The sequence below is a fragment of the Montipora capricornis genome, chromosome 7, assembly GCF_036669925.1.
Source record: "Montipora capricornis isolate CH-2021 chromosome 7, ASM3666992v2, whole genome shotgun sequence".
NCBI classification, from domain to species: Eukaryota; Metazoa; Cnidaria; class Anthozoa; order Scleractinia; family Acroporidae; genus Montipora; species Montipora capricornis.
This window is the reverse complement of record NC_090889.1, coordinates 31,478,534-31,498,799: the sequence shown is the minus strand read 5'-3', so window position 1 is coordinate 31,498,799 and position 20,266 is coordinate 31,478,534. Positions and strand designations below refer to the sequence as shown.

At 38.8% G+C, this 20,266-nt stretch overlaps 2 protein-coding genes across 12 annotated transcripts in view; one reads left to right on the top strand and one right to left on the bottom strand.

Annotated features, from left to right (window-relative positions):
* Positions 1 to 747: 747 nt before the first annotated feature.
* LOC138056916 (beta-2 adrenergic receptor-like) lies at positions 748 to 20,191 on the bottom strand. 9 transcript variants are annotated; one of them, XM_068902868.1, is made up of 3 exons: positions 17,245 to 17,561; positions 16,318 to 16,373; positions 748 to 3,641 (listed from the first exon to the last, which is right to left on the bottom strand). In XM_068902868.1, the coding sequence occupies exon 3, from the start codon at positions 3,589 to 3,591 to the stop codon at positions 2,590 to 2,592; it is 1,002 nt and encodes a 333-aa protein (XP_068758969.1). In that variant the 5' UTR covers positions 3,592 to 3,641; positions 16,318 to 16,373; positions 17,245 to 17,561; the 3' UTR covers positions 748 to 2,589. The 9 variants fall into 9 exon arrangements, with proteins under 9 accessions (XP_068758969.1, XP_068758970.1, XP_068758973.1 ...); XM_068902869.1 differs by lacking the exon at positions 17,245 to 17,561 and adding an exon at positions 16,602 to 16,891; XM_068902872.1 differs by lacking the exons at positions 16,318 to 16,373; positions 17,245 to 17,561 and adding exons at positions 8,478 to 8,557; positions 8,679 to 8,798.
* Positions 6,450 to 20,266, top strand: part of LOC138056917 (trace amine-associated receptor 1-like) — a 24,481-nt gene continuing 10,664 nt past the window's right edge. Inside the window, exons 1-2 of one of the 3 annotated variants that reach the window (XM_068902877.1) lie at positions 6,450 to 6,575; positions 11,035 to 11,113. The gene's annotated coding sequence lies outside the window, so the exon portion shown is untranslated. Of the gene's footprint in view, positions 6,576 to 10,651; positions 10,893 to 10,988; positions 11,114 to 20,266 lie in introns of those variants that run through there. The other 2 variants (XM_068902876.1, XM_068902875.1) reach the window with 2 other exon arrangements.

The window sequence follows — 20,266 nt, the reverse complement described above, 5'->3', positions numbered from 1 at the left end:
AAAAATCTGTCTGGAAATTCTCCAAAAAATGTCTATAAAACCAAATTTTATCTCTAAAAATCTCGAAATTTATTCTAAAACTCCGATTTATCCCAAATTTTTTCGAAATAATCACATTATTTGCATAAAATGCGGGATTCTTGTGACCTGTGATCAAACTGGACGCAAAATGTTGAGGGTTCTGTGCTTCCAGGCCTTTTGGAACAAAACTTATAGACCCTATTCATAAATGGCGGTCAATTTATAATTCTTTTGTCCAAGTGCAAATTAGCCTACCAAGCGTCGATACCATACAGTGAATTGAAAATAATTCTTGCTCTAAAATGAGGCTAGGTAGGCTAATTTTCACGTGGACAAAAGAATTATAAATGTGAGCGCCATTTATGAATAAGGTCTATAGGCTAAACCACTGACCAGTAGTATTTGAATGGCAAGAGCCCACTTGGAAACAGTGGAAGAAGCTTCTTGAAACCCCTTAAATTTGTTTGTATGCTATCAGCTGTCTTTTCCTAAGCATTATCACCTAAAAATCCTTAAATTTCCTAAAAATCCCATTTGACTTTAAAAAAATCAAAGATTTAAGGTGGCTCTGAATCCGCTGAACAGAATTCTTTTAAACTTTGCAGAAAGTTTCATCTTGGCCTTCTGATCACTTTCCAGCAAAAAAAGTGGGGGTCACCGGGTTTGTTTTTTATGAATGTGCAACTAAAGACAAAATAAAGGGTGTTATTACAGGTCTTTCCCGTTGCCACGGTGATTTATTACGTCACAGTAAAGACCGCACCTTGTTCAGCAATAATAATTTATGTTTCTTATGGTACCATAACATTGCGAACACGTGATACACATTGTAGTGCCAGACCTTCTAATAAGAACGTTACTTGAAAGCTTCGGAGCTGGCTTGAGCCACGTTAAAGAGAACAGAAAACACCCTTTGTATCGATAGCAGCGACATTTGGATGACAATACTTGAATATCCTGAGGCTTGTGTTATATTTAGCGTAGAAAACGGCTGATGGTTTTCACTTCCTCTTTCGTTCTCTCGTGACTTCCTCGCGTGAACATTTCTTTGCTGTTCGGTATCGTCAGTACAGTGTTTTGAATTAATGCACGCCTACGTGAGCCAGTCTGCGTACTTGCAACTGCGCGTTATTGTACCAACGCAACTTAGTCAATTATTAAACGTAACCGTTGCCAACACAATGCTCAGTGCCTTGAGGTCCGCGTTCTGGACCAATCACAGCGTTTGTTAAGGAAGCACTTTGTTTGGCCTGTGAACGCATACGTATTTCCGGCAGTCGTTTCAGAGACGACCGCCAAAGCGTTATGTATGTAAGGTGCTGTATAAAGCCGTAGACAGACGTCTCTTATTTAAAATACTTTTTGAAAATTAAGATCGGTCGTCAACATATTGAGGCATATTACCGATCTTAACATCAGAACACGAGTAAAACGAGTTTCAATTCTGATCAAATGCATTCGAATTTGAAAGTCATTATTTTTTCAAGTGCGCATGCTCAAATCCTATTCCTAGTCTCGCACCAGTTAAAGTCGCTTTTAAGGCTAAAACAGGAATGTTTTAAAGTAGCTAGCGTGCAACCCGCGTTCAAGGTCGTCAAACTTGGAATGAAAGCTCCCCTTCGCTGCGCAATTAATTTACATCTTAGATTGTAGACAAATTCAGAGATTATTTCCAGCCACTGTGAACTCTACTTGTAGTTTATCTGCAGTGCGTTCATCAGTAAAATATGTAAGCGATAACTATAACTTTAATTTTTAAACTAGAATCAAGTGTAATCACAGTTTGGTTTATTGTTTAACTTCTTTTTCCTTCAGTTTGCTAAGAAGCATATCTGGCTCTCTCGTTTATTAATGGCGTATTAATACTCTGGCTTCGGGCTCTATTTCTAACACGTTTCTCTCTTGTGTTATGAATGTGTCTTAAATATCTAATGTCGAATGGAACGAAAGCGCAATTAAGCAAGTCGGCGTCGTGTTGGTTCTGTGGACGGTGTGATGATACCACGAATAATTTTCAGGTTCCTGCAAACATCAACTTTGTCCTACCAGTTTTCGTCCCAGGAAAGCGGATTTGTTTCTCCATTGTCTTCCCTGCTCGCAAAAGGTCTCTCTTCTTTTGCGTTCGCTGGGCTGACGAGTACGAGAAAAGAGGCATCTGCCATGGGTCGAAATTCACAGTGTTGAGCATGCGCGGCGGTTACTTAGCGACCGAATCCTCACGTGATGCCTCATGTTGCGCGGGCTCACTTAATATCAGCGGAATTATTGGAAAGGAATGCGTGGGACACAGCAGGCTCAAGTCACAGTCAGCCGGTCCGAGATCGTGGACGGCGGTTGGATCAAAGCAAGTTTCGATTCATGGTAGCGGGTCTCTTTTCTCGTACTCTTCAGCCCAGCGAACGCAAAAAGAAAAGAAAACTCTGCTAGCAGGGAATAGCTCTGGCAAAACGAGTTGAAACAAAAGGGAATTCATGGGAATATCGTGATTTTTTTATTTCCTGATCCTTTCGTCATCTTCATCGTCATTGCATTTATTAAAGTCGCCGTCGAAATCCTTGAAGGCCAAAGTCACACAAAGTTATCCGCTGTGTTGTCACTGTCATTCCCCGCTAGCTTTTTGCTTTCGCTGCACTTCTCTGTTTGCGAAGAACCGGGTCGCTTCCCACCGCGAAACAAGGATTTCAGTGCCATTCTGAAATCCCGCCTGAAGAAAGTGTAGAGAATGGGATTGATGATAGAGGTAGCATATCTCACCAACACAAACACTTGCGACGGAATCTCAATCTCCAGGTCATCCAGCTTGTCATACACCGCGTACAGAAGCATCAGAATAAACCATGGTAACCAGCACACGAGATAAATCATTGCCATGCAGACGAACAAGATCAGGCACTTTTTCTCGAGAGCAGCTTGACGGCTGTGATGGGGACCGCTGATTGCTTGACTTCTCCTCTTGCCTTTTGTAGAAACCCGTCGAAAGATGGCCACAAATGCGTAAATCATGAACGAGTATGGTAGAAGGAAAACTACCACAAGGCAGAATATAACGTGTCCTGTTTGATAGGCTCTGTCCGCTTTGCTGGTGATCCAAGCAAAGGGAAAGAAAGCCACCATGGCAGAGACAAGCCAAACTATCCCCAAAACCGCCTCAACTGTCCATTTGCGAATCATTCGATGTGTCACTGGCGAAATTATTGATAAGTACTTCTCTGTGGTCGCGACCAAAATGTGGTAGCAAGCTGATATGGCGGTCAAATTATTAAGAACGTTCACGAGTTTAGACAAGTAGAAGAGCCACTTAAAAGATGTTATAATTGCTGTGAACGCAACAATGATGAACAGTGGAATATTGATGATGCCACTTGTAAGGTCACAGATGGCCAGGCTGAACAGAACGTAATTTGGTGGGGTTCGAAGCTTTCTTCGTTTTGCAAATAAAATTAGCACCAGGCCATTGGCTATTATGATTAATATGGCTATTGGAACTAGCTGGGCGATAGCTTTGCTTTCGAAGAGATCCGTTTCTTCGAATTCGTCTGGCTGGATGATTGAAGTTGAGTTGTTGGACATGTTGACTTATTAAATTTACGCTTGTCAGTCTTCGGAGCCCATTCGCGGCCCTGGAGAAAATAAAATCATGTAAATTGAGATAAGATCATTCTTGCCTTTAATATAAGCACCAACCTTACTTCAAGACAAGTTTCCTGCATAAATAATAGTAAGAGAGCAATTACTCTTTTTTTTTTTTGTGATTTAAAAACATTTGCCACTCCAAGTTAGGGCGATAATTTCCTTTTGCTAAGAGGCATTTTGCGTTGGTGTAGTAGCCAGGGAAGTCAAAACATTCGCAGTTGGCAGCCATTTCACCATTTAACCATAAAGTGGAGAAACTCTTTATCGAAATATAGAGGCTAAAGCCGGGACATTTTAGATGTGTCCCACTGGGGTATTTCCAGAATTTGAAAAAGTTTGAAAAGGATTGTCCTAAATGTTAATATAGAATTTCCGATTAAAGAAAATGAATATACCTTTATAATTATCTTGGTTCTTTTGTGGTTTATCCACAGTACAGACTTTAAAAAATAGAATTACGGGACAAGGGTGTAGCTAGGGGGGGGAGTCCTGGGGTGCCCGTGACCCCCCCTTGTAAGCCTTTTTTTATGCAAACAACCTACAATATTCAGGTTGCAAAAATGTGAGTACTCTCTGTTTGACACAGTGTGACCCCACCTTTGAAAAATCCTGGCTACGCCCGTGCGGGAATTGTTTAAATTGGAACTTGTCGATACCAAAAGAATTTTCTTATCTCACGGTTGTGTTTATTTCACAAGTGAGAAAAGGCATGAGTTTGCCTTACAAGCACGACTGTTCGCACACCATCTTGAATCTTAGTTACTATTGTAGATCTTCTCGGACGTTACTATGCTTGCGGCGTATGCCCAACTTTCACCGGCTTGTCTCACTGTGTAAACGTCGCTAGCTCATCCTTGTGCTTAAGCTTGTCCTTATCGCACAAGTGACAAACACGCTTTAGTGGCCGGTTCGTTATGTTGTCTTTTATGTTTTTAACACATTTTTATTAAGCCTCTTGTGGACTGGAGACCTCTCGTTGCGACCAATTTTATCACTTTTCTAAATTGTAATGACAGAATTTTACAATTTTTGTCTTCGTTCCTGTCATGTTTCATTTTACATCATTCGGAGCTGAGAAATCGTCAAGCATAGTTCACTCGAAACATGCTTGGCTTAGCTTTAATTACGTTCCGGGCGAGACAAACTCCCCTGTTTTTTCTCGTTGAAAATAGTCGAAAATCGTCATTACTTATTAAAAAACTCTCCTTCAATGCACGAACCGATTAGTTGGTTTTCTTTGATGTGCGAAAGTTGTTGAAGCGCTTTTCGCAACTCGAATGCATAAAACACAAATGTACGCCGCTCTTTGAGAAGCCGTCTATTACGAAATCGACTCGTTGGCTTCTCTGAGTTCTTTATATTTTGTCGCTCGATAAGTTTTCGGTTTAGATTTCTTTTTGCCCGATTAAGAGATTGCCGATGCTGGAATCGCGATCAATCTTACGGCTGAAACCAAGCACAGACATTTTTATGATTTTTAATGTCACCTCAAGTCCGGCCAAACATGCTTAAAGCTGGCTGCATGAAGCAGGATTTTCGAACATCTAAAAAATGGTATAATTGATCAGTTTTAACGGATTTTTACCCTAAAAAGGTCATCTAGAATTTTCGGGAGCCTTTTTTTTGGCTGAAATTTTCTAAAAGGTAACTTTTGATCCCTATAATTTTCGGATCACTAGACTTTCAACTAGGAAATCCGAACAGATGAGAAAATGTTAGGGGATAACTGATGTGCATATATCTACCGTTTAAATACTAAAATACGTTTATCAACGCTACTTTTAAGGGGTTTTGAAGTATGTTTTCGTTGGGTGCTCCTGGCGGCATGGAAAGCGACATGATGATGATCAACTTGTCCGCGCAATTATTTGTGGCAGAGTTGAAAGGAACACAAATTATTTGATCAGTGATATTCTTCATCACTGAATTCGCCAATTATGTTCATGCCGAGAAATTTAAGATACATAAACAAAAGGGTGGTTTCGCATGTAGTCAGTTGGTCGGAAATTATATACGACGTAAAGTTAGCGTATAAATCGCACAATTTTAACCTTTTCGCGCCTTATTAGACAGGGAGTTTGAGTTTGTCTTTCATATTAAAGGCGGGAAAAGACGCTAAGCTTCGACGAGGCGAAGCCACGAGGGATTTTCAACTCTGAGCTAACCCAACGGTTCGCCGCTTCATTCGCTATTGTCAGTAACGCTCACAAAGACAATTCGGCAGCGGTAGCTTACGTCATTTCGTCTTCCTACTTTTTCTGGAACTTTGTAATTTTGGAAGAAACGAGGGAGAATGGTTTTCATGATTCGTTTTTCTCCGTGATCTGAGAGTCTACTAGCCAAGTTTCGACAAGGAGCTGAAGAAACATGTCGCTGTTGCTTTTGCAGAACATTTTCTCATGGTTCACAGAACTTTGTTGCTTACCTGTATCCTTGGAGCTGTTCAAAAGAGTTTCTAATATAATGGCTCCAGAGCTTTGCACACCACCTGGTTACCTTCCCATAGACAAAAACAGTTTGAATTTATCTGCATACAAACCACTATACCGTGATCGATTGTTGTAAAATTGTCTTTTTCATCACATAATGAAACCTAAGTTTGCACTCGAAACGTCTGCCTTAGAATGTAGATCATACCAAATAGTGGGTCATCACGACCTGTTTATTTTCGTTCCACAAGTTGAAGTAAACCGCCAGCTGGCGACAATATAGACTGACATGCAAAAATGAAGCCTGATGACAGATTCTGAGTAATTATCATGAGGAACTTCACGCTGTTTTTCTCCAGTCTTTAGGGATTTTCTTTGGGACACAAGATAAAGTATATTGCGACATAAAATTTTATGAAACATCATCCTTGAAATCTGGAGAATATCACGCCATAAGCGAATTCAACGTTGTGTGTTGATGGACAAAAAAAGGTGAAATTGAAACGGAATGCGTTAAATAATTTTCAAAAATTTAACTTTGTGCTCTTTATTTCTCTTGTGAAGTAGTAGTTGGTGCTTCTATTCATCTTGTTGCCACCTAACGATGATTTTATTGGTAAAGTAGGACATTTATTCGAATTGAGGTTTTTTTATTTGTAAGCTTGCACTTATTAATTTATTCCGATTTTCTGCATATTGGCAAATGAACTTAAATTGCTGCAACGTGGGAAGTTAAGATTTTTCGACGAAACAATTGGACAGAAAAGCGTAAATGAATTACATTCGCCACACCTCTCATAACAATCAGGGTTTTTACTTGTTGTCGTTGTTGTAGTGAACACCTCGTGAATATCATGTAACCGAATATTCCCATCCTTGTGGTATACTGAAGTGCATCTCCATAACAGAAAACTCGGCTGGCAAAAATAGTGGAAAGTGGAACACCGTTTCCGAGTGCTTATATACAGTATTGAGGTCTGGATGCAAATTTGACAATGGGTATAGCTGTTGGCTATTGAGGTGAATACCTCTCGGTAAACACGGGTTTTTTTGTGTGTTTTTGTTGTTTTGGTTTTTTTTGTTTTTTTTTCAAAAATTGGAATTTCAAACAGCGGCTTGTCTTATTAGTCGAGTGGATACAGCGTAAAACTTTGCCGAGCGAAAAAAACCTAGTTCGTTTTTCCGCAAATTTATACTCTTAAGTGAATTGATAGGGTATAAACTGCAACGAATGAATGAAGAGGGTAGTTTCTAAAGAAACTGTGGTGGTGCTTCGGTGGGGAAGTAGTATACAAAAATTTGGTTTTATCAACGGAGTTGATAATGTAAATTGGCCACCGTACAGAGATTCTAAAAGCTGACGTCTCGAGCGTTAGCCCTTCGTCAGAGCGAATCGAGGAATTGTGGGTTATGTGTAGTTTTTATAGTAGAGTAGGAGCTACGGTATTGGTGGTAACATGGCAACGTGAAAAATAGGAATATATTAGTTAAATGAAAAGCGTTCGTTAATACCGTGAGGATTAAGGTGCCGATTTGGAAGATGAATGTTTGTTCCAGATTCTTGCGGCTTTCCGTCGTACCTAGATGTAGGGAAAGGCCGCAGATAGCCATGTGTTTTTTTGGAGTGGTTAGGGAGATTAAAGTGACGAGCGACTGACTAAGATGCATCTTTGTCATTCTTCTCAACATCGCGAAGGTGTTCGCGGAATCGGTCGCCTAGTCGTCTACCTGTCACGCCAATAAATAATTTATTGCACAACGTACAGGTTATGCAGTAAATGACATTTGCGGGGGTACATGTGAAACGATCGGTGATCTTAACAGATCGCTTAGGTCCCAATATCTTGGTAGTGTTAACAATGAAATGACAAGTTTTGCATCGTGAGCGTGCGCATTTGAAAGTGCCGGGTTGCTCGTTAGTTTTGAGCGCGCTTCTAACTAAAAAGTTGCCTACGTTTTTGTCGCGTTTGAATGAAATAAGTGGAGGTTGCGAAAAGATTCTACCAGTCTCGGGATTATTTTGGAGTAATTTAAAGTTATTAAGAATGATACTTTTGACTGCGTTTGTGGTGTCAACTGTCGATCAAATTGTTGGGCGCGATGATGCAAAACTTGGACTCAAGTTTTTCTGAGCAACCAATCGGGATATCAAAAAAGCCTCCCATGGTTTTGAGGATAAACGCCTTGTGAATGACAGAAGGCTGCCCTTTGCATTAAAATTTGATACCCGATAAATTCGATCTGAGAGACATCGGTCGCTCAAGTTTCTTGGGCCTTGCTCTTCATATCATAACCTTTCAGTATAAATGTATAATTTAAGGCTGTTGCGCTTACTTAACAAAGCGCGCTAAAAGAAAAGTTTCGCAAAGGACACCCGTTAAGGTCTACCGTAACCTTAAATTTCCAGGCTAGGTCGTGTTTCCCCTTCGTCAGATCGTGCTTCTGTGGCATCGAATTGATATAGTAACTGTCTTCTTCGTGATACGGGTTGAAATATAATCAAAAAAATATAACTGAGTAATAATGACGGAAAACAAAAACTCTAGTCGCACCGGAATATCGTGTCGAAATTATCACATCACGATCGATACTTACGATATTAACTTGAAGAATTCCCAAACGAGCCTCTCCTTACAATGGTAAAGATATAGAATCGAAGTTCAAAGGAGTCGGACGAGAATCGGGTTTTTTTTTGCCCTCTTTGTTTCCAGAGGAAGTTATTTTGGTTTGATAACTTTTGAGCAGCGCATTGAATAATTACCCGTTTTACATTAACATTCTCGAATCACAAAAGCAGGAGGTACTTAAGGTTACCGTATGCCTTCAGGGGTGTCTCGCGTCCGACCGATGAAGCGCATCTGGTTTAAACTGTAGATACCTAAACCCTTACATCAAATTAAAGCTTATAGAGCTGGCTATCAAGCCATATCAAGAATTTTTAAATTAAATGAATTCTCGAATTTTTCACGACCTCTAAATGCGAGCGTCCGAATCACCTTTTCAAAGCAAATTTTGCTTTTCGCTATTTTATTTTGTTTCTCCATTTTCCCGACCCAAAGCGCTAAAAAAGGTGTCTGCGTTTTGCCGTACTCAGTTGCAGCGAAAAGTTACAGAACGTTTTCGAAATAGTATTTTAAAATTGTGAAGTGTTCGTACAAAAATCGCTCTCAGAGATAAAATATTTTGAAATAAAAAAAATTACAGACACTTCCTTGTTGTTTATATGTTAATCTAGCCACTGTCAAAAATTTGTGGCAATCGGATATATTCCATTTGAGTTTTAGCTCTTTAAAGAAAAATCTGATTCGAGAAAACAACGCTAAGACTGTCAATCAAACGGGTAATTTTTAATTCCGTCCAAAACGTAAAAACCGCCATTTCTCCGCCGATATTTAATCTTTTTGAATGATTTCTTTTTTTACCTTAGATATCCTATTTCGATCACTACTTTAACCAAAAAAATCCAAATTTGAAGAAAATTGCCGATCTGAAGGTATACCGTAACCTTAATGGAGTCGTTTGTTTTTCAGCCAGGTCATAGTTAACTATGACCAGGTGTATCAATCGAGTAATTATTTATGAAAATCCTCGTATTTTGCTATCGGGATAACAAAGACTGCTGGAGATATAAAAAGTTTTATGAAAAGTAGCAATTACTACGTACTCGTAGACTAGTTTGAAATGTCTGATATCGGTTTGTTTCGTCCAGTAAAACATGCTATTTTTAAAGCAAGGTCATGATGATTGATTGGTGTGGAAAAGGTTCAGTCAGCAATGCACTCCATGATGGATGCGGCATTTTAAATGATTTCATTTCAGTTCTAGGTGTCATTATTCCTTTATTTGCCTTGTGCATTATTTATTAGCCTCTCTTCTTAACGTATAAATTGTTAGTTTCATGCGCTTTCATAAACCGTCTAGCTTTCCTAGTCTAATTGCGGTTTGATACACTATCATTCCATACTATTCGCTTTAACGAATCGAAGGGCTATTGGTCGAAACGTCAGCTTTCAAATTTCTTTACGATGGTCAATTTACCATATCAACTCAATCGATTTCAGTGTTTCTGACTTTTCCACCTACGCAACATCACAGTGTCTCTAGAAACTCTTCCTTTATCCAAAATTAAAACAAGCGACATAAAATACTATATATTTATACTCTAAACAATAACCGAGTTGTTTTACCTACTGGACTCAAAAATTGGAATCACAAGCTTACGAAATGGATACTTAATTTATCGAATTTTATACTTACTTATTTCATTACCATAAGTGCTAGCACCACAACAATGAATATTTATAAAATTAGGATAGTAGGCGCACTCTCATTGGTCAATAGCTGTGTTTAGATGAGAGTACGGAAACACGGCTGTGACGTCACACGAATTTTGATTGGTTATATGCCGTCAGACGCTTGTTTTGATTGGCTGGTAGGAAGTATGAGCGTGTATCAAGAAAATTTGTTTCAATCAAGAATTTTCCTTCATTTGTTTCCTTCGTTTGTTGAATTATCTTTCAGAAATATTTTATAAAAGCAATAGAAGACTTTTTTTCCGTGTTTCCGTTGCCTCATCTAAACACTCGGGAAAGTTGGGGGAATTCTCGACAGTTATGCAAACCCTCGACGTTGCATAACTGTCTCGAATTCTCCCAACTCCCCCTAGTGTCTAGATGAGGGTATGGAAACACGGAAAAGGTCCTCTATTGCTTAAGTCGAACAAACATGGACTTTGACAAAGTCATGATTTCTGAACCTTCATCGAAATGAAATCATTCAAGCTTCGCTTGCGTTTATCACAGCAAACAAGTGAGAAATAACGTGTGTTCGCCAAGCTGAAGTTTGCTTTTTGCAAACTCATAATTGTTTAACCTTAAGTAATTTAAGCTTGTTTCGATCTATTAGTCTCAACAAAGCTTTTAAGCTTACACATGTCCCCTTTTTGGTAAAGGCTAATCAAGTCGGGCTAGGCAAGTGAACGTCAACAGCTGTCCGGCGAGTAAAAGATACAGACAAAAGAGATGGCAGAGGTAAGACTTGAGCAGTTTCTTTTCTTTTATTATAAATAATGTTATGCCTTGAAGAGGAGAGATAATTGGCGACTACGAGTTTAGCCCAAGGATATGACGTTGCTGTGGATATTACGGTTGTATAAAAGTGCTGTTCAAGGTCAGAGCGTGAAAATAAGGCAACTTACTTTCCTACGTAATTTTAAAGTGTCATCTGTTTTCCTCCGAACGAACGATTCAAAATGCATTTGAAACCATAATCGTTGACAAAAGGGCGTTCTGGGCTATGACAGCTGAAAAGAACTTCAGGAAATTGAAAAAATGTATCAAGTTGAAAAGTGAAAATGCTGGATACTGTAATGAAAGATATGAATACAAAGTAGATTTTTAAGCTCTTCTTAGACTAATATTTACCAAGCCAAAATTAATCCTTTAAGATGTTGTAACGAAGACCTCTCGATAGGGAAAGGATTCAAGAGGATTTGAGGCTGAGTGCTTGTTTGTTTTGTCAAATTGGTATTGTGCAAATTAGAAATTAAAGATATAGACGCCGGCTTAAGACCTTGATCGGAAAATGTGGGAAAGAAATATGGGTTTACTTATTGACCAAGCGCGAGGTCCAGATGGCTGCATATTGGCCAAGTTCTTTTTTTGCATGTTTATGGCCCGAGATCCATTAACACGCAAAGAAAGAACGAAGCCAATATCCAGCCATCCTGAGCGCACAAGCTTGGTCAATAAAGGATTTATTATATGGAAAAAAACACTAAAAAAAATGATCTTTGATCTTGCGGGACCAAGCGAGAAATCCCGAGCTGGCAAGATAGCTCCATCTGACATGCAACGTTTGCAAAAACGTAACCCTTCCTTGTATCTTGCAACATTGTTGGGCACAACATGTTGCATACGTTTGGCCACCCTGTTGCATAATGTTGCATTAAAGTTGCAACATGTTGGATGATGTTGGATCAAATTTGAAACGGTCAATTTTTTCGCGCAACATTTTGGATGTTACACGATGTTGTACTCACGCAACATTGTTGCGCTAAGGCATGCGCGTTAGGTCCACTTCTTGCGCGCCAGGGGCCAGGGGCACATGAACATTGACATGTTGCGTTGAGGATGGTGAAAATGTTGCGTTCGTTAGCCACCCCGTTCATGAACAGATGTTGCAAGATTATGCAACAATGTTGCAAGATGTTGCGTTGAAATGTTGCGAGCGTTTAGCCAGGCCTTTAGCGATTCGCTGTTGTCTTCTCACGCTGCCAAAATTTTAAATTTGCTTAATTTTCTTGTAGTTGTTTTGCTGACGCCAAAGAAACATACAAAAATGCTTTCTGCACATGGGCACGATTATTGATCTTCTGCATGTCCGAAAGAGAACGTACAACTTTGTAGATGTCCTGCAAGTATTGAGAAATGTTGAAAGGCGCATTTGACGAAACGTCACATTAGAAAAAGCTCTCGATAAACCCTACATTATGTCACATCATTTTGTGATCCTAATAATTATATGTAATAACGATAAACGGAGCAAAGATTTGTTAAGGGTGAATACCTTCGAATGAAGAAATTGCCATGAATTTTTAAAATCACTATTTTGTGTTCGTATTGAGGGAGAGCATTTTTATGCGTAATTATAAGGACCAAGAAAATGAACCCACATTGGTTGAGCTTTTAAAACTGTGAAAGAAAATAGTCTTTTTTTACCTTTTTTTTTCCGATGTGACCCCTTGAAGAAGAGAAAAGTGACAATCTTGTGCGTTAAGATACTGCGCTCATCAACGGTTTGTCTTAGGCTGAAATTTGTTGTCTCATCTTTTCCAGCTCGTTAAATTAACTATTTCAATTATCTTGTGGAAATCCATTTTTATGATTTGCATTTTGCTAATGGCTCAAGCATTCTCGTTCACAATAGAAACTACATCGGAAATAGCGGCAAACAAAAATCCTAGGCTAATTGCTTAAATTTTCAAGAGGACCAAGGATGTTTCATCGCAACCATTTGCTCGGTCTTTCTTTTAAATGACTCCTTTTTCGGAACCTATCTTTGTGTAGATGTGAGTATATTATAATTAACAAAACCTGCGAGGTTTCACCAAGACTTTGGTCTCTGGAGGTGATAATCAACTATTGGGTTATAAGCCGTTGTTCAATTTGCCGACTCAAAAATCCTTACTTTTAAACTGAATGTCTTTGCCTTGCAATTGTATACTGAGTTTAGTGCTTTTAAAAATTTGACTGATTCTTTTTTTTTTTTTTAGAAAATAAATGAATAAATATGGGCTCTTTTAGCTAAAAGAGTGCAAATTATACGCAAAAGACCATTAGTATGGCTCCAGTTATCCCCTTCAAAAAACAAGATCTATACTCAAGATGAGATCATTGTGACTTTTTGCAAATTAATTTGTGAGGTCTTACTAAGGGTGCGTTCGATTGACCGTATTCCGGAATAAGAATGCATGGAATATAAGGTAGAAATCCTTCGTTTTTACGGTGATTCACATAAAAATTGTCAAACATCCGCTTAAATGCTATTTTAAACATATGTTTGTTGTCCTTGCTGCTTCGAAGCGCGCCAAACATACCGTTTTAATCATCACTCCTCGTATTCTTATTCCGAAATAGGGTCAATCGAACGCGCCCTAAGGGTGCGTTCGATTGACCGTATTCCGGAATAAGAATACGTGGAGTGATGATTCAAAACGGTATGTCTTGCGCTTTTGAAGCAACAAGGATAATAAAGGTATGTTTAAAATAGCATTTTAGCAAGTGTTTGATAATTTTAATCTGAATCTCCGTAAAAACGAAGGATTTCTACCTTCTATTCCATGTATTCCTATTCCGGAATACGGTCAATCGAACGCGCCAGTGTGTTCATGCGTCAAAAACAATTTAGCGTATGTTAATAAGCAAATGAGTAATTTAAGTTAAGATCTAATCGACATTTGCTATAAAACTACAAAAACCAAAAGGGAATTTACTGTTGGTTATAAATGTTTATTTTTCATACATGGCCGTGTATTAATTAAACCTTTACGTTAACAGCGAAAATTTAGATACACTCAATCACACCCTGCTCAAAGCCGATTTTGCCGGGAATTTTTTTCTTTGTTTTATTAACAGGGTATTTTAATGGTTGCTTTCTTTGTATCTTTGGTATTTTTGTCTTTTTTAGATGATTAATGTTAAGAATTCATCTTTTAACCACTGTTCTTAACCAATTTATGTTCGGTGGTAAAATGTTTTTTTGTAAAAAAAAGCATTATTCGGCATAAAAGGTCGCTTAACTTTACTTTTATAACGTGCGTAGACAAGTGAGTGTCGAAACATAAGTTTTGGCGATCCATTAAGTGCAGCCGTCTTCGTGTCTACCGCTTTCAACGAAAATTTTCGACTTGTTTTAATTTGTTTTCACGGGCTCAGAAGTTTCCACATAGAATCCATGCATCTAAGAATCATTAGAAGTCTTTGTGTGTCCCGTGAGGATACGTTTGTTGTTATTGCACATAATTTCTTAAGCCCTGCAAAGTGTACTCCAAAAACGACAGCTGCCTTCCGTTTCAATTACACCATTTGATTATAATCTTAGAAGGCCATCCCGTTTTTGTCTCTTCTCCTCTGTCTGACGTCGTACGACCGACACACAATTTTTTCGATTTTTCATATGAAGAAGTTTAATGACTTGGTATAAGATTTTAATCTGAATTATAAACATTGCTTTTGCCTGTAGAAGATTTTGATAAACTAAGAATAAAGCCAGGATCCGAGCCAGGATTCGAGCCAGGATCCGAGCTAGGATCCGAGCCAGGATTCAAGACCTAACCCAGACCTAACCTAACCTAACCGAGACTTACCCTAACCCTAACTAGACCTAACTAGACTAGAAGCTACCTAAATAGACCTAACCTAACCGATTCGAGAGCTAACATAACCGAGAGATTCGAGAATAAATAGCGGAGAAAGCTTATCTTAGCTCGAATCCTGGCTAGAATCCTGGCTCGGATCCTAGCTCGAATCCTGGCTCGGATCCTAGCTCGAATCCTGGCTCGAAGTTTAGGTATCCTAGAAAAAATCTTCATGTTTCAAATTCAAGCCCAGAGTGAATATGACACTTGTCTCCAGCTAATGAGAGGCTTTTGAAGCTTTCTGTCCTCTTTAGAGGAAAATACGGACTTTGAGATCTACGACTGTGACTTCGACGAAAATGCTACCTCAAAATATAACTTTCCACTGTCTTTTACCTTTCGCATTTATTCCATCTCGTTCACGTCTTATAGTGTGGGCGAAGTATCCTTGCTTAAAGTAAATATTTGATACGAGCGCCGCGTTTCAGATTAAAAATATATATAATGTAAGGTCTGTACTCTCACGGTGTCCCTAAAACATCAAATTTGGTGATTTCACGGCGTCGTTGTGAAGATTGCCGCAAAAGCACGTGCTAAAATGCGTACTGCACGTGCAGCAAGAAATTTTTTTCCTTCTTTAACCAATGATATTGTTGTTTTCTAGCGTCGTTGTTGCCCGTCGAAGTGTTCGTTTCTTAAGCTCCTAAGCACACGTTTTTAGAACGTTTTTTTGCAACACCACTTCTCCGAAAGAAACTTCCAGCTTTAAAATTACTTAACTTTAAGGGACATGTGATTACCTCGATTCCCAAGTTGGGCTAGTCTCGTATTCAAACGTTTGGATTGGATCGAGCATGAAATCGAGGCTAATACGGGAGCATCTTTTCACATGCAAATTATTCCCCCCGCATTAGCCTCCATTTCATGCTAGACCCAATCTAACTGTGAGAATACCAAACTAGCCGACTGAATCCCTTTCAAAGGTTTGGTTTGGTGGGCGTAGGCAATCTTCGCACATTTATGGAAAAAACTGAATTTGTAATTACCGTTTTTAAAAAGCAGCTGCCAATAGTTTTTACGTTTTAGCTAAAATTGTTGGTAGGATAAGACGTTTTTTTAAAGATGTTAATTTTTTAAGCGAAAAGCGAAAAGACAGTCCCCCGCTACAGTATTTTCATCTCACAATAAATGGACCTCAACCTCGTAAATGTTGGCTCGAACGACATCCATGTTTTTGTTTTTCCAATGGAAAACGGCCGGCAGAAGTTCGCTTGTTTAAAAATGTAGTTCGTAACTGCAGCTTGTTATGTTTGCAATATAAGAGTACGAGACTGAATCTGAAAGCCCAAACATTCGCTTTCCTAACGAGCATCTTACCTCGCGAAGGTCCGTTTTCTTCGTTTCATCCGCGATCAAAACATCTTGGTTGATTCCTAGATTATAAGATTGAGCTATGAGCAGAACTTTATTTTCTTACAGCTGTGTTCAGGGGCACCCAACGAGAATGTAGTTCAAAACCACTTAAACATAGCATTGTTAAACGTATTTTTACTTTTAAACGGCAGATATAGGCATCTTTTTATCCCCTAAAAATTTTTCATCTGTTCGGATTTCCTAGCTGAAAGTCTAGTGATCCGGAAATTATAGGAATAAAAACTTACCTTTTCGAAAATTTCAGCCAGAAAAAAGGTTCCGAAAATTCTAGGTGACCTTTTTAGGGTAAAAATCCGTTGAAAATGGGCAATTGTACCATGTTTTGGATGTTCGAAAATCCTAGGACAGGCAGGCGAGCAAGAAAATTTATTACAAATGTTCCGAAAATTCTAGATCTCAAATCGTCTTCCGAACAGATATTTTCCGAAAATTGACGTTGGGTGCCCCTGTGTGTTTACCGAAGTTTTCGAGAAACAAAATCTATACTTGCTATCTCTATCCAGAAAACACCATGGAGTTCAACTATAAAATACAACTGGTGTGATAAAAGGTCCCTTGCCGAGGTAATCACCGGTCTGCTTGGTGTTCCTTGAATCATTATGCAATAAATTCACTATCGCTAACAAAATAAGAGAGATTTTCTTAATCGTTGAGAGGTATCTGAAACAGTGGTAACCAACGGTGGTAAGCCTCATCTAAACTTTTTAAAAAGCTTTCTTTTGTTTTATCTATAGGTAATTGTTCGTGCAGTGCAACCTTTTAACGTTGTCAACGTAAGCAAGGTTCAGCATAGAAAAAAGTGTTTTTTTTTTAAAAAAAAATTTGATTATAAAACCCATCTGCACCAACCTTTTTTACGTTATCACAAACCTTTCATCCGTCCACGTTTCCGTTTTCGTTCCGTTTTTGTTCGTTAATTTTCTTTTGGCCGGCGTTCGAGCACCTCTACTTTCACCCTTTTCCTGTGGTCAACAGGAAATTCTTCGTATGGTTTTTCAGTTTCATATACTTGGGGCACGTTTATGCAAAATCGTTTTCTTCTTCTACTATAATGATAACAATGAAAGAGGAAAGTGATCCTCAGACAGACACTTGAAAATTTAGTTGGCTCCAACAGGAATCGAATGCGATGCCGGTGCAATTCTCTACCAACTTAGCTATGAAACCAGTCATTTGGGATCAGGTCGATTTGTTGGGCTCGTTTATTCCCGTGAAAAGACTCGCCGAATTCCATTCATTTATAACAATATCATCTTGTAGTGACAAGTCTAATGATGAGAGAGACGCGTCAATTTGCAGGTGTTCTCTTTTGGTTTAGTTCAATTCATTACTATGTTTTTCCACTTGAGTTGGCAAGGCGGAATAAAGTGAGGCATAAATTTTAATTAATTGTCCATTCCCTCCTTTAAATTTTGTCTTTTGTCATTGAAGGTGTTCCTAATTTAAACAGTTCCTGAATATCTCAGCTTAATTGTCCGACTTAAGGTTTCCGTATACCTTCAGATCGGCAATTTTCTTCAAATTTGGATTTTTTGGTTAAAGTAGTGATCGAAATGGGATATCTGATGTAAAAAAGAAATTATTAAGAGAGATTAAATGTTGGCAGAGAAACGGCGGTTTTACGTTTTGGAAAAATTACCCGTTTGATTGAGTCTTAGCGCTGTTTTCTCGAATCAGATTTTTCACTTGAAGCGGACACTTTAAAGAGCTAAAACTCAAATGGAATTTGTCCGATTGCCCCAAAATTTTGACAGTGGCTAGATTAACATATAAACAACAAGAACGTGGAATTTTTTTATTTTAAAATATTTTTTCTCTGAGAGCGATTTTTGTACAGATACATATTTTTTAAAATACTATTTCGAAAACGTTCTGTACCTTTTCGCTGCAACTGAGTGTGCAAAAACGCAGACACCTTTTTTTTTTCACGCTTTGGTTCGGGGTAACGGAGGAAAAAAATAAAATAGCGAAAAGCAAAATTTGCTTTGACTTGTAGCTTTGAAAGGTGATTTGGACGCTTGCATTTAGAGGTCGTGAAAAATTCGAGAATTCATTTCATTTCAAAATTCTTGATATGGTTTGATAGCCAGCTCTATAAGCTTTAATTTGATATAGGGATCTGGGTATCTGCAGTTTAACCGGTCGCGCTAGCTACATCGCCGGCTCGGATGCGAAAAAACCCCTGAAGGCATATGGTAACCTTAACGAGCTCGAGTCTTATTCCTTAGTGTGGCGAAATTAATTGTATGATTTAAAGAGCTTGAGACGTTTTGTTGGGATTCTCGTCCGTTTTACAAGACGTTTTTTTTTTTGAAGGTGTATTCGCATGCTTAGGGCATAGTAACGATAAATTAAAACACCAAATGCATTATTAGTGGTCCAATTCAAAGGTCTTTCCTTGAGACTACGGAGCTGAGCGGAAGCATTGCAGCAGACTATTGTGTGAACCGGTAAAGCAGAACTGTCAGTAATCTCGGGCTTATTTCATAAATGATATTGTGAGTCTACCTCTTAAAACCCTTAGCATCATTCAAAACGAAATAAACTATTCCCCATGCATAGTACCTGGCTAACAAATCTGCATACATATAGTAGGCTTACTACTCAATTGAGTAACTACTGAGGGACATGGAAAAAGGAAACGAATGTTTTTCAAATCGGTTGGATTTCCATCAGAGAGACAATTATACAGCGTATGTCTTATTAAAATGCTGAAAGTCTGTTCCCAGAAAAAACAATGCGAAATCGAAATAAAAGCGATGAATAGTAACTAGCCAGCCAGTCAGCCAATCCAAGATGGCGTCCAAACGCTTAAATCGTATTGCATCAAGATCGATAACAGAGGAACATCACCCGGGACTGATTCCTTTAAAAACCGACACGATTAGGATGCGTCCTCTGGATCCTTTGTCGAACGCAATTACGAATGAGAAGAAATTTAACGTATAAAGCATGGTTTTCACTAGCGACGCAAGTACAAGCACAAGAGATTCGTGGCAAGTGTAAGATTCACTAGTTCCATGTTCTCTCTTACAACTCGGCGCTGCTAGTGGAATCTGGAACGGGTCTTTTTCATTGGACGAACTTTGCTTACGCTGACGTGTCTCTCCGCTGTTCCAGTATTTTGCACTCGGAACGTTTTCCTTCGTTCGGAAAGGATCTCTTGTCCATGCCTGCGGCTTGTCGCTAAAGAGGCCTGTTGTATACTTATAATATGTGTTTGAATAGCTTTTAAGGCCCCATGTCTCCGCTGTTTTCGTATTTCTTGCAATGGTTGTTTCCGTCTTCTCTTACGCATTCCGTATGAAGTCGGTCTCGAAGGAGACATCTTGAATTCCTTTTTCCTTAATTTCAGACTTGAGGTGCGTTCGGTTGACCCTACTTCGGTATAAGAATACGTGGTATGTTTGGCGTTTTGAAGCAACAGGGGTAATAAAGATATGTTTAAAATAGTATCTAGCAGGTGTTTGACAATTTTAATGTGAACCTCCGTAAAAATGATGGATATCTAACTTCTATTCCATGTATTCCTATTCCGGAATACGGTCAATCCTACGCACCCTTATTTCGCCTATAAAGTAAACTATTTAACGTCGATAACTCCTAACAGTTATTCAACTGACAAACCTGAGGTCGACGGTGCGTTCATTTTACTCCACTTGTGTTGTGCAAACGTGTAATTTTTGTCCCAAAAAAAGCCTTTGATTTCGCTCGCGTTAAAATTTATAATGGTTTCAAAAAATTAAAACAACCTGTTATCTTTTCTGAAGTTTACGGACGACAAGTTTCCCTGTTAAAAGACGTTGTTTGTAGTACACCGATCACAGTTCCGTGGCAGTCGTTTCTGGCGTGATTGGTTTAGGGGCAACAGCATATTCGCCCTAGACGTTTT